This window comes from Lithobates pipiens, unplaced genomic scaffold, assembly GCF_037356315.1.
Source record: "Lithobates pipiens isolate NorthernLeopardFrog02 unplaced genomic scaffold, aLitPip1_a1.2 Scaffold_37, whole genome shotgun sequence".
Lineage (NCBI taxonomy): Eukaryota > Metazoa > Chordata > Amphibia > Anura > Ranidae > Lithobates > Lithobates pipiens.
Window position 1 is genome coordinate 16,657,353 of NW_027507825.1, and position 16,085 is coordinate 16,673,437.

The window sequence follows — 16,085 nt, forward strand, 5'->3', positions numbered from 1 at the left end:
TGGACGATCAGGGCCACGAGCTGCACAGTGGAGGTAAGTATGATATGTTTGTTATTTTTTTACCTTTTTAGTGTCACAAGGGTATAAGAAATGATAAAGACCTAAATGCATACACACATATACACCCATACAGGATAAACTGATGGACTGTTGCCTTTACTCAGCTTAATCAAGGTTGTGGTGGCCCAAAACTCCACTAGATATCAGCATAGTACAAAACAATAACAACCTAATGACGTTCAATACAAGGCAGAACAGTTACATGAAAGCGAGGCACAACATGATCACAAGGAGTTTTGGATCTAAATCCTTATGCTGTTATATTTGTATTTCTTTACTCTTTGAAGGACGAGTTGTTGGCACAGCCCAGCATGTACTCCACCTGCGAGGGAGAGGTGGACAGCTATCGCATGTCTCTCAAACTGGTTCTGGAGAAGAAGCTGTCTATCCTGGACCGAGCCATCGAGAGCAATCCTGGCAGCACGGAGCTGAAGTTGGCGCGGTTGCGGCTGTGCGAGGAGTTCTGGGAGGCCCCCGCACTGCTGAAAGAGTGGCAGAAGCTGGTCTTTCTACACCCCAATGACCCGCAGCTCTGGCAGAAATACCTGCTCTTCTCTCAGAGTCATTTCAGCACCTTCTCCGTCTCCAAAGTGATCGCCGTCTACGGAAAATGTCTCTCCACTCTCGCCGCCGTACAGGATGGCAGCATGCTGTCTCACCCGGTTGTGCCGGGCACTGAGCGCTCCATGTGTGGTGAGTACACTTTTTTTACACAGCAGGCAGCCTGCAGGGCATGTGCCACCAGGGGAATACAAGCGCAAGAATCTATACTACAGTCTAACCAGTTCCACTCTGAGCCAATTCTCACATTTCTCCCATAAATGTAAAAATTAGCATTTAAAAAAAAAAAACATTTCTAGAAAATTACTAAGAACTCACAAACATTATGCATTTTTTTAAGCAGAGACCCTGGAGAATAAAATGGTGGGAGATGCAATTTTTTTTTATGTCGCATAATATGGCGTCAAATCTTTTTCTGGATTCACGTTCTATGTGGGGGGGTCCTCTTTGCTCCCTTTTTATCCAGCCTTTTGAGCACTGTTTCATCCCATGCCAACAATGGGGGCATAATCCCTCTCCAATGACACCAATGATGGGGCACTGTTCCTCCTAATGACATCAATAGTGGCGCTCAGAGGCACCAATGATGGGGACACTATTCCTCCCTGAGACACTATGACATCAGGGGCACTATTCCTCCCGCTGACACCAATGATGGCACTATTCCTCCCACTGACACCAATGATGGCACTATTCCTCCCACTGACACCAATGATGGCACTATTCCTCCCACTGACACCAATGATGGCACTATTCCTCCCACTGACACCAATGATGGCACTATTCCTCCCACTGACACCAATGATGGCACTATTCCTCCCACTGACACCAATGATGGCACTATTCCTCCCACTGACACCAATGATGGCACTATTCCTCCCACTGACACCAATGATGGCACTATTCCTCCCACTGACACCAATGATGGCACCATTCCTCCCACTGACACCAATGATGGCACCATTCCTCCCACTGACACCAATGATGGCACTATTCCTCCCACTGACACCAATGATGGCACTATTCCTCCCACTGACACCAATGATGGCACTATTCCTCCCACTGACACCAATGATGGCACTATTCCTCCCACTGACACCAATGATGGCACTATTCCTCCCACTGACACCAATGATGGCACTATTCCTCCCACTGACACCAATGATGGCACTATTCCTCCCACTGACACCACTGATGGCACTATTCCTCCCACTGACACCACTGATGGGGCAGAATTTCTCCAAATGACATAAAAAATAATGGTGCCCAGTGACACCAATGATGGTGCAAAATTACTCCCACTGAAACAAATGTGGCATTATTGTTTTCCATGGACGTTGGGACCTTTTTCTATCCCTTAAAGTTTGAGCCACAGTAAAACTGTCCCTTTGTTTAAAAAATTTGGAGACCCCTGACCTAGAGCTGCACAATTAATCGTCAAGAATCGTTATCACAATCTTGACTAAAGTGTTTCACAATTCTTTCTATGCAAAGAATTCTCTCTACTCTTCTGATGCCACAGCCCTCAAAAGAAAGGGAGAGAAAAACCGGGCAGTCTGCCAAGAATCACAACATTCTTTATCAGTTGAACTTATGTATAAACATTGTAACAATTTGTCAATGGAATAGACTTTGTGTGCAAGTGAAAAAAGTTTAAGCACTTAAACACTAAACCTTTTTCTGACACTTGTTGGTTTCAAGTTAAAATCATCTTATTTTTTTATTTTTTTTGTTGCTAGTAAATTACTTGGAACCCCCCAAACATTATATATACCCTAGAGAATAAAATGGTTGTTGCAATATTTTATGTCACACTGTATTTGCGCAGCGGTCTTTCAACTAAAATGTTTATTTTTTTAAATTACTTTAACCGCTTCCGGACCGCCTCACGCAGATATACTGTGGCAGAAGGGCACGTACAGGCGCATTGCGGGCACGCGTGCCCACCGGGAGCTCCGTGACTGCGGCTCCCGTGGACTTGATGTCCACAGGCATACCCGCAATCGCCTCACGGTGAGGAAGAACGGGGAGATGCTAATGTAAACAAGCATTTCCCCGTCCTGCCTAGTGACACTGTCGCTGATCTCTGCTCTCTGTAATCGGGGAGGACTGATCAGTGAAGTGTCACACACAGCCCCTCTCCCCACAGTTAGAATCACCCCCTAGGACACACTTAACCCATACAGCGCCACCTAGTGGTTAACCCCTTCACTGCCAGTGACATTTTTACAGTAATCAATGCAATTTTTTAGCATTGATCGCTGTATTAATGCCAGTGGTCCCAAAAACGTGTCAAAATTGTCTGATGTGTCCCTTATAATGTCGCAGTCATGACAAAAATCGCTGATCGCCATCATTACTAGTAAAAAAAAAAAAAATGTTAATGAAAATGCCATAAAAATTATCCCCTATTTTGTAGACGCTATAACTTTTGCGCAAACTAATCAAACGCTTTATTGGGATTTTTTTTTTTTAATTAGAATTTAAAAAAATATATATTTTTCTCTTTCGTTCATTGATGGACACAGCTCCACTAATCTGAGCCGTAGGGTTATTACACCACCTTCAGGAGAGGACTAGGCAGAACATGTAATGCATGTGAAAAAGACAGAACTTTACAGTTCGGACAAGGGGTTGGTCCCTCTGGTAATGACCCCTCTGCCTGCTTCCTGCAGCTCAGTTTTTTTCTGCCTAGTGAAGGAAAAGGACCTAGGCTCCCTGCGGGACCATCGGTCCTGGGATTTTTTGCTGAATGTTTGCCTTTTGTGCAAGATTTTAAGATCCTGTGATCTGCTGTAAACAGCCAGCTGGGTGACAGGCTGGACAATCTAGATCCTTGTAGTCTCCCCAGCCTGGCCATCAAGCATGTGCAGACCCTAGCCACAACGTGCCCCTCAGGCTTCAGGGGTGGCCGGTGAGCACAACGCTCCGGAGCACACATATGACCGGACTACCGATGTCCTTGTCAGTGTGCCGTGGCCAGCAGCCACACCGTACTGTTCGGAGAGTGGGTGTGTGATGGGATGTCCCCAGCTCGTCCGGATGGTAAGTACAGCTCTTCCTGCCTCAGCGGAATTGAGCACCTTGCCTTACCTCCTTACCTTAGATTGGGGGCTGCGCTGGGTGTCTGTGTCCCTGGGTGTCTCTGGTTTCCCCACTGGGTGTCTGGAGGTCTGCATGTGCTGATCGCCATAGCGCTGTTCTGCCACCATTTTCTTTGTCTTTCCACTGTGTACAGTTGTTTGTCGGACATTTTTGGTGTGCCTCAGTGGAAAGCATGGTCAGGGGCCATTTTTCTGTAGCTCGGCGGCTATTTTCTTTGTGATTATGTCACTTATACAGGGCGGCCATTTTGTTGTAGCCCAGAGCAGTTTTTATCCTCAGCGCTGGTCCCTGCTGCTCAGAACTGCACAGTTTTTTTGCTCAGGACACCTGGGAGCTGATGCTGGACACAGACACCTGTAACTGAACGACGCAGCACTCCGGTCGTGGTGGTGAGTCCTGCGGTGGGGGCCCCTCAGTCTGCAGCAGCTAGGAGGTTGGGATTGCGTACCTGTCCTATGTCCCCAAGGTGGCAGACAGGGTGGGTCAGCATGGCTTCAGAAACTGGTGATTCTTCCCCAGAACTCCCTGCAAACAGTGCAGTGCCTTTGGACGCTTTGTTGGTCCTTGAAACGTTCAGGATAGAGGCGGTGTGTGGGAGCAAAGGTGATAAAATCTAAATAAATAAAAACCTTGACGGATCCAGCCTTCCTTGGTGAGCGGCTCTTTGGATGACATTATTAAGAATGTCACAGGTGGGAAGAATACCTTCCTCCCACAGGCCACGAAGACTAAGGAGCCACGCCGCAGGCAAGGGCCCTCCTTTTCTGCTCAAGAGAGGCTTTTTCGTCCATCTGGGACTTCGGCTAAATGCTCCCAGTCCGATAGGACGACCGCTGAGGGACAAAAGCGTCCCTGGAACCGCAAGCCTGCGAGCAAAAGTGCTACCGCATGAAGGTTTGCCCCCATTCGTCTCTCGGGTGGGGGGTCGCCTTCGGGAGTTTGCAGCCCGGTAGGCCTCTCGTCTCTCCGACCAATAGGTTTGCAAACTGATTTCCTCTGACTATAAAATAGTTTCTCTCTTGGCCACCAAACAGATTCTTCCCTTACAGCATACCCTTACTCTCGGCTCGCCGGGAGGCCCTATTGGGGGCAGTAAGGGACCTGCTAAGACACGGGGTGATAGTGCCTGTTCCGGAATCGGAAAGGTTCCAGGGGTTCTACTCCAATCTGTAGTCCCCAAAAAGGAAGGGGTACGTCCAATCTTGGACCTGAAAGCCCTCAATTGCTTTGTAAAAGTACAGAGGTTCAGAATGGAATGAGCTCGCTCAGTAGTCGCTGCACTCCATCAAGGGGACATCCAGGGTGCGTATCTGCACATACCCATATGCCTCAGGCATCAGAGGTTTCTGCGATTTGCAGTAGGGGAAGCCCACTACCAGTTTGTGGCGCTCCCTTTTGGCTTGGCATCAGCACGCCGAGTCTTTACCAAGGTATTGGCTCCAATTTTGGTGTCGTTGCAACAATGCGGGATTGCAATCGTAGGTGACCTAGACGATCTCCTCCTGAGAGCAGCTTCCACCTCAGAATTAAAGGAGGATGTGACGATCGCCATGCAAACCCTGCAGGAATTTGGGTGGCCGTTGAACCTCAAAAAGTCGGTGCTTATACCGATTCAGTGCTTGGAGTACCTAGGCTTACTGCTGGACCTACGTGGAAGCGAGAGTGTTTCTCCCATCAGACAAACTGCAGACTCTCAGAGCTGCGGTAAAACTATTGATGAACCGCAGGTGGTCATCGCTGCGCTTCTGCATGCGAGTACTGGGCCTCATGGTGGCTTCCGAGGAGGTACCGTACGCCCAGTTTCACACCAGAGTCTTGCAGAAGGAAATATTGACAAAATGGGACAAATTTCCATTATCCCTGCATCAGCAGATTCAGGTGAGCCAGTCAGTCAGGGACTCCCTGCTCTGGTGGCTGAGGTCCCCAGCATTTCGGTCCGGGAAGTCTTTCCTACCTCTGAATTGGACGGTGATCACAACAGATGCCAGTCTGACTGGCTGGGGTGTAGAACAGTCAACCCAGGGCCTCCTGGTCGGGGGAGGAATCCAAGTTTCCGATCAATGTGCTCGAGCTCCGAGCGATCAGGCTATGCCTCTTCACATGGTCGACGAGACTAAGAGGGCATCCAATCAGGATCCAGTCAGACAACGCCACGGCGGTGGCATACGTTAATCAACAAGGAGGCACAAGAAGCTCGGCTGCAACAAGGGAGGTCGCTCACTTTCTTCAGTGGGCAGAGCGACATGTATCGGCCATTTTACATCCCAGGAGTAGAAAACTGGCAGGCGGACTACCTAAGTCGCCAGATGCTGGACCCAGGAGAATGGGCGTTGCATCCGGAGGTGTTCAGGCTGCTGTGCCTGCAGTGGGGCACACCAGATATGGATCTTCTGGCCTCCCGTCTCACGGAATGTGCCAAGATTTGTATCCAGGACAAGAGATCCTTGGGCAGATGCATCCAATGTGCTGGTGGCTCCATGGGGTCAGTACCCACTGATCTACGCCTTTTCCCCTCTAAAACTGTTAAAACGTCTGCTCCGCAGAGTGGAGACCGAGGGGATTCCAGTGATGCTGATTGCCCCAGATTGGCCTCAGACAGTACGCCTGGTTGCAGACGTTCCCTGGCGACTACCGTTACGAGAAGACCTTCTGTCTCAATGTCTGATTCTCCATCCTGCTTTACCATCGCTGGTTTTAACAGCATGGCTGTTGAGAGCCAGGTGCTAAGGAACTGGGGCCTGTCGGACTCGTGATTTCAACTATGTTGAGGGCACGAAAATCTTCTCGGAAGATATACCATCGTACCTCGTAGGCCTACAACTCCATGTGTGAGGAAAAGGGGTGACGTCCATGGTGTTCCTACAGCGAGGAGTAGACCAGAAATTGGCTTTAAGCAGCATTAAGGGACAAATATCAGCTTTGGCTGTTTTTTTCCAATGACCCCTGGCGTCTCACTCTCTAGTGAGCACTTTTATTCAAGGGGTCCGGCATGTAGCCTCTCCGGTATGTCCACCTTTGTCCCTGTGGGATCTGAAAGTAAAAGTAACTTTTCAATGCTTTGTACCATTGCTGACATATGAAGAGAAAACAAAACAGTTGCAGTAGGTATCGGTAATTAGTATCGGCGAGTACTAAAAAAAAAGTATTGGTACTAATTGTAAAAAAAAAAAGGTATCGTGCATCCTTAATAAAAAAATATATTTTTGAAGTATGCACCGATACTATTTTTTACCAGTATATTATATATTTATATATAATATACATTTTTTTTTTTTTTTTTTTTTTTTTTTTTAGGCAACCTCAGCCCTGCAGCTGTGGTGAAACTACAAGTCCCAAGAGACATTGCAAGACCCATTGATGGGATTTGTAGTTTCACCACAGCTGGAGTGCTGAGGTTGCCTACCCATGCCCTAGGGAATAAATTGGCGATCGTTGCAATTTTTTATGTCACACGGTATTTGTGCAGTGGTTTTTCAAACGCAGTTTTTTGGGGAAAAAATATATTTTAATGAATAGAAAAAAAACCCCAACACAATATATACTCCATTTGTTTTGAATAATATAAAAGATGATGTTACGGCAAGTAAATGGATACTGAACATGTCACGCTTTTTGCACACGCTTCCGGAATGGCGAAAAACTGCGGTACTTAAAAATCTCCATAGGCGATGTCTTAAACGCCTTTACAGTTTACCTATTTAGAGTTAGCGGAGGTCTAGAAGTATGGGTCTCGCGTTTGGGGCAATACCTCACATGTGTAGCGTGAACATAATTTGCATACGCGTTTGTGACTTACATATGCGTTCGCTTCTGTGTGCAAGCATGGAGGGATGAGGGCGCTTTAATTATTTTTTTTTTGTTTCCCCATTTATGTTATTTTTTTTATTTTTACACTGTTCTATTTTTTTCTAATCACTTTAATTCCTATTACATATTACAAGGAATTCACACATCCCTCGTAGAAGAAATAAGGATGACAGGTCCTCTTTATGGAGAGATCGGGGTCAAAAGGAGATTTTAAAAATAAATAAATAAAAACACAGTGGACTGGAAGTGACATCATGGTTTCACTCTGATCCTCCAAGGCCATAGAGGTGATCAAAGCGGATCTACTCTCTAATTGCCCGTGTGACCAGCTTGTGACAGCGTCAGATCGAGCGAGCCGATTGAAACCTTTAAGCCCAAGAAACACCGGCAACCAGTGGCTTATGAGAATGCTCTCAAGAGAATGCCGGCGCTGCCTGAAAAAAAAAAAAAATGGGGTCTAATCCCAGTAAATCTCCTGCAAATAATAAAAAAAAAAAATTATATATATATATATAAAATCACCCAGCTATAATATATATATATATATATATATATATATATATATATATATATATATATATATATATATATATATATATATATATTTATTTATATTTATAGCTGGGTGATTTTCTCCAAAAAAAAAAAATCTGCGATTATTATTATTTTTTTAAAAACAACTCGATTCACGATCGAATCAAGGATTTTTTAATTTTTTTTTATGGCACCATGCCAGTCCTGAGGAGCTGCGTGCAGGAGATTTTTATCCCCCAGCGATGTGGGGTATTGAAGTCCCGCTCGTCTCCCCCTTTGCTCGCTGGCGCCGGCATTGAAATTGTGGGCACCCACTTCGCATGTGTGAACCGCGCGCGATGACTGGTCGTGCAATCATCTGGGACCTGTGACGTGTCCCAGATGTTCCCCTAGAGGGAGGGGTGAAAGCTGATCTCCCTTCCTGCGCGGGAAGTGACGTCAGGAGCCCAGGCGCTGAAGGAGGAAAATTATGAGGGACCCCCTAGAAACAGACATTAAAGAGGTGAATAAAAAAAAAAGTTTCATGCACATTCATGAATTTATTTTTTTGGGGTGGAACTTCACTTTAATATCATGTATTGCCCCCTTTAACATCAATGACAGCTTGAAGTCTTTTGCGGTATTTGTGGAGGAGGCTCTTTATCCACTCAGATGGTAAAGCTGTCCATTCCTCTTGAAAAAAATCCTCCAGTTCCTGTAAATTCTTGGTCTGTCTTCCACGGCACATTTGAGATCTCCCCAGAGTGGCTCAATGATATTCAGGAGACTGAGATGGCCACTCCAGAACCTTCACTTTATTCTGCTCTAGCCAGTGACAGGCCAACTTGGCCTTGTGTTTTGGATCATTGTCATATTGGAATGTCGAAGTACGTCCCATGCGCAGCTTCCTGGCTGATGAATACAAATGTTCCTCCGGTATTTTTTTGATAACATACTGCATTCATCTTGCCATCATTTTTGACCAAATTTCCTGTGCCTTTGTAGCTCACACATCCCCAAAACATCAGCGATCCACCTCCGTGTTTCACAGTAGGAATGGTGGACTTTTCATCATAGGCCTTGTTGACTCCTCTCCGAATGAAGTGTTTATGGTTGTGGCCAAAAAGCTACATTTTGGTCTCATCGCTCCAAATGACTTTGTGCCAGAAGGTTTGAGGCTTGTCTCTGTGCTGTTTGGCATATTGCAAAACACATCACATCTCCAGGCAGGGCTTTGACCATTGCTTATCTAATGGTATGATATTGCCTGAGACCAATGGTCCTTCATTTCTTTATAATTGTTTAATGTTGGTTATCTGCAGAGAGAAGCGCCTTCTGCACTTATTCATATTTTCGCATAGTATTTTTGCATTTGGATATGCAACTGTCTATTATTCTTGTCATTTCTAAAAAATAATAAAATTCAAGTGAAAGAAAACTCAATAGTATTTGAGGGCGATGGTTGGTCTTGCCCCCACCCGGACACAGTTTGCTCCCAATAGGGGTGTCTGGGGCCCCCGACCAACACCACCAGTGTGTTAGAGAACTCTTTACTCATTGTTCTTATTATTCTGTTTTACTTTTCCTGTATTGTTTTCATCTACTATATTAAAGGGGTTGTAAAGGTTCGTAGTGTTTTGATATAAAAAAAAAAAAAAAAAACCTGTTATGTTATACTTGCCTCCTCAGTGAAAGAGTTTTACAGTGTGGCCCCGATCCGCCTCCTTCTGGGGTTCCCCCGACGGTGCTCCTGTCTCCTCCCAGCATTGAGTGAGACCCGCTTTCTATGGGGGGTACCCGTGTGGGTGCGCTCCCTAGTCCTGCTACTGCGTCAAATGACACAGACAGCAGGACTCGGTCCCACGTCACTGGATTTGATTGACCGCAGCGGAATGCTGTGCTGCGATCAGTCCATCCAATGAGAACCCCAGACAGCGGCTGGAACTGCTGTGCTAATCCCCATCGCTGGAACGACTGGTTTCAGGTAAGTAAAAGGGGTTGTAAAGGTAAATGTTTTTTCACCTTAATGCATTCTATGCATTAAGGTGAAAAAACATCTGACAGTGGCGGCGCCCCCAGCCCCCCCGTTTTTACTTACCTCACCCCTCGAAATTCCCGCGCTCGTCCCCCGACGTCCTTTCCACCGTTCAGCCTGGCTGCTGATTGGCTGGAGTGGATGGATGGAAAGCAGCACAGCCATTGGCTCGCGCTGCTGTCAATCACATCCACTGACGCGGAGCGCCGGGGGGCGGGGGCGTGTGATACAGCGAGCGGCTATAGCCGCCGGCTGTATCACGGGAGCGCGCCCGCAGATGCTTCTCACCATGCGAGGGAGCTCACATGAACGTGAGAAGCATCTGAGGGAGGAAGCAGAGACACCTGCCGAGGGACCCCAGAAGAGCAGGTTCGGCAAAACTAGCTGCACAGTGGAGGTAAGTATAACATGTTTGTTGTTTTTAAAAAATTAAATTTTTATCTTTACAATCCCTTTAATTCATACAATGCATTGAGGTGAAAACCCACGAGGATTTACAACCCCTTTAAGTCACACACCAATGTACTTCTTATAATGAAAGTAAATGGATAATGTCCGATCTAGATGTTTGTGTTTTTTATCATTATTAAAAACATGGTAAAAGACAGGGTGGGGCTGATGGTAGTCAGGGGTGGGGAGGAAAGAGTTAGAGAATGCAGAACTGTGAGAAGCTCACATTGTACAGTGAAATCGGAGATTGATTAAAAACCTCAGTGTAACTGTGTGGTGTGTAAATCCATATCTAATGAAATCATATAATACACTTGCCTGTTGCTGAACACCTTTCCTGTTTCTGTTCCTGACAGAGATCTTCCTCCAGCAGTGTCACTTCCTGCGGCAGGCTGGCCACTGTGAGAAGGCGGTGTCCTTGTTCCAGGCGCTCATCGACTTCACCTTCTATAAGCCAGACAGCGTGAAGGACATGACCACAAAGGGGCAGGTAAGTACACGCTGTATAGTGATTTTATTCTGTTTGTCTTTATATCTTGGATTTGTCCTTAACCACAGATAACCGTCATTTCCTTGTTTACATCTGATCAGCTGTGATTGGACACAGCTGATCGGTTGGGTAAAGAGCTGTGTCATCGGCTCTTTACCAGGAGCGGGGTCATGCCGTGTCCCTGGCCCATGATCGCCATGCTGCGCGCTCCTGCAATTGTGGTGAGACTGAGGCGATGTCATTAGAGCATTCCTCCCGCCATCATTTGTCTATACGGCAGGCGGGATGCTCTGTTCTGGTGACGATGTCATATGACGTTGCCTCAGTCTTATTAGTAAGGAACCCTCTACGTAGTTTAAGGTTAAACCTCTTTTCTTCTAATTTTAATGAGTGGCCACGAGTCTTGTTAAACTCCCTTAATCTACCTTTTTTTTTCTTTCCAAAAAATGTTGTTATTTTTTATTTTTTGCAAAAAATAAAAAAATCCAGTGGTTATTAAATACCACCAAAAGAAAACTCTATTTGTGTGAAAAAAATTATAACGATGTCATATTGTTACAGTGCAGCATGACCACACAATTGTCATTCAAAGGTGACAGCGCCGAAAGCAGGAAGGGCATAAGAGTTACTATACCCAGGACCCTGCAGTCACTATATCTGGTCTCCCACAGTACACAGAACATGGAAATGCAATTATTTCTACTGCACTGAAATTTCGGCGGCTAAAACGTATGGTGTTTTTTATAATTTTGCCGATAGAGAAAAAAAGATGCTGATAATGGCGCCGAAAACGCACAAAATTTTACCAGAGCTTAGTAAATGAGGTAAAGCTTCACTTTGCAATGAGTACCCAATCACGTGTAAGGGAAAAAAAACAAAAAAAAAAGCATTTTTTCCTTGCACATGATTGGATGATGGAAGTCAGCAGAGCTTCTTCTCATTTACTAAGCTGTGAGGCAACTGCAATTTGCACGGTGTATGTGCCTTTAGTATATCAAATATTGCCTTATCACCGTCTAACTTTAAATGCCACAGTATGACCTTGCAGAGAGCAAGGAGTGCAGCTGCTCATCTGGAACGAGATGGGGCTCAGGTAAATATTAGGGGGAGGGGAGGAAGGAAGCTGCCTGTTGAAGATTTTTTACCTTCCTGCAAAGCATGCTGGAAAGTAAAAAACCTTCAGCCTTTAGAATCACTTAAATGTCCAGCCCTTCCTAAAATTGACATAGTCCTGCTAGACTGTACAGCCAGGTTGGTGACTTGAGTTTCTTGTGCTGCAGTGAAGCAATAAAGCTTACTGCCATGTGATTGGCCGATTAGCAATTTAACAGGTGTACTTAATAAAGTGGCCGGTAAGTGTATAAAGGTGTATTACACTTTTATTTAGGCCTTGTTCACACAAGCGTACTACAGCGTGCACCTGTGTGAGGTCCGTGTTTGCAAGCACAGAGATTCCCAGGTGTTCTGTGCATCCTTATGCAGGCAGGCCCATTCATGTTGGCTGTGATGCAGTGGCTGCATGCATCCTTAGAATGGGACTACCTGCACGTGGATGCACGGAACACCTATGCATCACCATGTGGGTAAACATGGCCCTTGCATTGGTGCACGCTGTAGTACATTTGTGTGAGCGATGCCTTAGGCCGGGTTCACATATGTGCGGCCGCGGGTTCGTGCCTGGGGTCCGGTGCGCGTCTGTTCACAGGTTCAGGTGCGATTCAGGTCCGAATTTTTGGCTGAATTCACACCTCAGCTCAACCCAAACATGCACCGGACCCTTCTGCAATCCACTCCCCTGCCGCCCCGGACCTGTATGATCCGGCTTCATTGAGAGCCCGGTCACACTTGCATGTAATGCGAATTGGGTGCAATAAAACTCACATCCGATTCGCAACATATGTGAACGATGCCTTACACCGACTCCATTCTGTTGACAAGGGGCGATTTATAATGAACGTCTATCTTGGTTGGAACATAGTTGACATTTTGGAGATGATTGCAAAGCTGTGTGGACAGGCTTCACTCACCTCTCGTATACAAATATCTGCATTATTTAAATTAAACATAAACCCAGATTAGTTTAGCGACAGCTTGAAACAAGGCGATTCTGTGCTGGGGCCGAGCGGCGAGCAAATACTCCAAACCGTTTAATTAGAGACTGAGGAACTGCATTGCCAGGATGACCCCGGAGGGCCCGGTTTGGTCTTCATTAATCCTGAAGTACAGAGGAGAGATAATTAGAAAGCTGAAGCACACATGAGAAATTTGTTATACCTGCCAAAAGATTTGGGCTTCACATACACTATATGGCCAGAAAGATGTAGTACCCCCCCCCCCCCCCCCCCCCAATCTTTGACCTCCCTCCAAATGATGGCGTTGAGGTGTCTTCAGTAAAGTTCCTGGTAATACTCCATGATCCATTTAAAGCGGTTGTATACCCGCAGAAAAATAAAATGTAAAAAAAAAAGCCTCTAAGGCAAAGGCATAATGAGCTAGTATGCACCGCATACTAAAATACTTGCCTTAGGCCAGCGGCGGACATGTAAGCAGCAAGCTTACGGAGCTCCTCCGGCACCGATTCATCCTGAACAGCATCCGGTATCCCTATCTAGACACCGACCTCGTAGCCACCACCGCAATACCCACTACCTTCACGGGCACCCGTTGGAATGGGTCGGAACGGTCCTGCGAGCCAGAAATCCGCCGCGGACCGGGCGGCCACGCTGACGGGCAGCAAGGCCAAAGATGGCGCCGGCGCGTCCTCCGCCGCGGGGAAATCTTCTAAAGGCAAGGCACAGGCGAAGGCTGACTCCGGTCCCTCGGCGAACTCACAAGTGCCCTCCGGTGCTCCGGGTAAGCCAAAACCACCGACAACTATCAGGGAACACTTTGCGGATTCTCCGCATGGACAGCATACCCTCCCCCCAGCGTCCCCGAGAGCAGAGCAGGCCGTAGACCCCTGGGAGGAGGGTGAGGCCTGGGAGAGAGACAGCGATCCGGGGTATCCTACTCCACAGGTGGACAGGGGGTCGGAGGGGGAGAGAACGGCAGAGGGTGAGGAGGAACTTACTTTGAAACATGTTATGGACGCTATCCATCAATGCCAAACCACTCTGACCACACAGATTGAAACAGTTAGGCTGGATCTCTCTATTGTTAAGCATGACATGCAAAAGATTCGCTCTAGGATTTCCACTGCGGAGCAAAGAATCAGTGAGGTGGAGGACAATATGCAACCTATGTCTGCTACTCTCCGCACACATCAACAAGAGATTACTGAACATGCTGCTAAATTGGGAGACCTTGAGGACCGAATGCGCAGGAATAATTTACGCTTTGTGGGATTCCCTGAAGGTGCGGAGGGCAAGGACGCGGAGCAATTCCTGGAGCAATGGCTGAGCACTCTGTTGGGACGGGAGGCACTGTCACCTCTGTTCGCAATCGAACGGGCTCATAGGGTGCCCATGCGCCCTATGCCCCCTGGAGCCCCTCCGCGACCCATTTTAGCCAAGATCCTTCATTTTCGGGATAAAGAATGCATTATGCGTACCGCGCGGAACCTACAAGATATACAGTACAACGGAAAAAAGATCTCCATTTTCCCGGATTTCTCTGCTACTACTCAAAAGCAAAGAGCGGCCTTCCTCCACGTTAAGAAACGCCTCAGAGAGAAAAATCTTCCATATAGTATGATGTACCCGGCCAAATTACGAGTTGTTAATGACGGCAAGGTACAATTTTTCCTTTCACCAAATGAAGCCTCGGATTGGTTGGATGGGCTGTAATACTCCGGTCCCTGACTGCTTTCTCATGATCGTCACGTTATGGGCCTTCCCTACAGTTTATGATGGAATGCTATACACATGGCGGAGGACGAATACTCTATACGGTACTTTCTGGGTGATTTTATTCGGTTCTTGCCCCTTTTTGCAGTTTTCCTACCCAAAGCACCGGCATTGACTCTGAACCGCCATTTTGCCCTGCTGGCGGACCCGGACCTGGTGTCTACAATTACTTTGGGATGCGCATATCTTTCCTTGGCTACTGTATCAGGTGCCTTATTTGTGATATGGGTTGCCGGAGGAGGCACAAGCTTCCTCTTTTTTGTGCTGACATAGTTTTCTTTTTTTCCCCTTTTTTTTTTTCTTTCTTTTACTAAACTGACACTGGGAGCAACGCCTGGTCACTCCCTGGACTAAACAGTTTTTCTGTTGGTTTTTCTTTTAGGGCTAAAGCTCGTTATGGTTGGGGGTAATGAGCAGGGAGGGGGGAGGGGGGAATGGGGAAGGTTAGTCTGGAGATGTTTGCTCCTGGTTTTTTTCCTTAGTATACCTGATGCATGCACGCAACGACACCGAAAATATTGATGGGAGTTTCAACTTTTTCATTGTAGGTTTATTGTCTATAATGTGTCGGGGGGGAGGGGAGGGGAGCGGGACCCTTTTGATGTCCTGCCCTCTCTCCTCTCCCCCCTCCATGTGACTACTGTGTTATACGAATGAGCTTTAACTGTCTTACTTGGAATGTCAGGGGGCTGAACTCGAAGATTAAGAGATCACTGGTCTTCGACTATTTGAAACGCACTAAGGCGCAAATAATTATGCTTCAGGAAACTCACCTGATGGGTTCAAAGGTTATGGCCCTGAAAAAGAGGCATGTTGCTCATGCTTTCCATGCCACTTACTCAACTTATTCTAGAGGGGTATCTATACTCATATTACGGTCCCTACCTGTCCAGATAATAGAGGTTAGGACTGACCCGCAGGGGTGCTATGTTGTGGTCATACTGCAATACCTGGGTGTGTTATATACTTTGGTAAACCTTTACATGCCCCCTCCATTTGATTTACAAAGATTGGGAGCCTGCATGGCGGTGGTTCTCCCCATGTTGCGTGGTCACCTTATTATGGGAGGGGATTTTAACCAGGTCATGAATGCTGATCTGGATAGGCTACGCTGCACTAGACCATCATCTACGGTGTTAAGTGACTGGGCGGCGTCCTATGACCTCAAGGAGGTCTGGCGATGGAAGCACCCGAATACCCGAGAATTCTCTTGTGCATC

General features: G+C 46.7%; 1 protein-coding gene across 1 annotated transcript in view; it reads left to right on the forward strand.

Moving 5' to 3' along the window:
* Positions 1 to 16,085, forward strand: part of NRDE2 (NRDE-2, necessary for RNA interference, domain containing) — an 81,996-nt gene that overhangs the window by 21,423 nt on the left and 44,488 nt on the right. The window contains exons 6-7 of the mRNA XM_077466771.1: positions 348 to 753; positions 10,888 to 11,021. Of these exons, the coding sequence (XP_077322897.1) occupies positions 348 to 753; positions 10,888 to 11,021 (540 nt within the window). The remainder of the gene's footprint in view (positions 1 to 347; positions 754 to 10,887; positions 11,022 to 16,085) is intronic.